This window comes from Chaetura pelagica, unplaced genomic scaffold, assembly GCF_000747805.2.
Source record: "Chaetura pelagica isolate M959 unplaced genomic scaffold, ChaPel_1.0 scaffold708, whole genome shotgun sequence".
Lineage (NCBI taxonomy): Eukaryota > Metazoa > Chordata > Aves > Apodiformes > Apodidae > Chaetura > Chaetura pelagica.
Genome location: NW_009954405.1, coordinates 106,004 through 106,315, shown reverse-complemented (window position 1 = coordinate 106,315; position 312 = coordinate 106,004). Strand labels below are relative to the sequence as shown.

The following is a 312-nucleotide window of genomic DNA, read 5'->3' as shown; positions in this document are numbered from 1 at the left end:
AGAGAAAGATGAGTGCATCATAGCAACTGAGGTTAGTATATTGCCTGGCAGTTGGATCAGCAGAGAAAAGTATTGCTGTGAGATCCCCACCTGGAATGTCAGGGCAGCTCATCTCTTTTCCATGGTGCCACATTGATTTTTACCTGTTGAAATCCCTCCAGCTTGTGTTTGTTGTGCTGTGGATGTTGTAAAGATAAGTTCAGTGACTTGCTGCTGTGGATGTTATGGGTACAATGACTTTTGCAGACAAGGGTACAATGATAGTGTGATTGTGGACTGCTGACCCAGCCCTGTGCTTCATGCACAGCCCGT

General features: G+C 45.8%; 1 protein-coding gene across 1 annotated transcript in view; it reads left to right on the top strand.

Moving 5' to 3' along the window:
* Positions 1–31, top strand: part of DLL1 (delta-like 1 (Drosophila)) — a gene marked incomplete at its 3' end in the record, with an annotated part of 14,493 nt that extends 14,462 nt beyond the window's left edge. The window contains exon 16 of the mRNA XM_010004228.1: positions 1–31. Within this exon, the coding sequence (XP_010002530.1) occupies positions 1–31 (31 nt within the window).
* Positions 32–312: the final 281 nt, after the last annotated feature.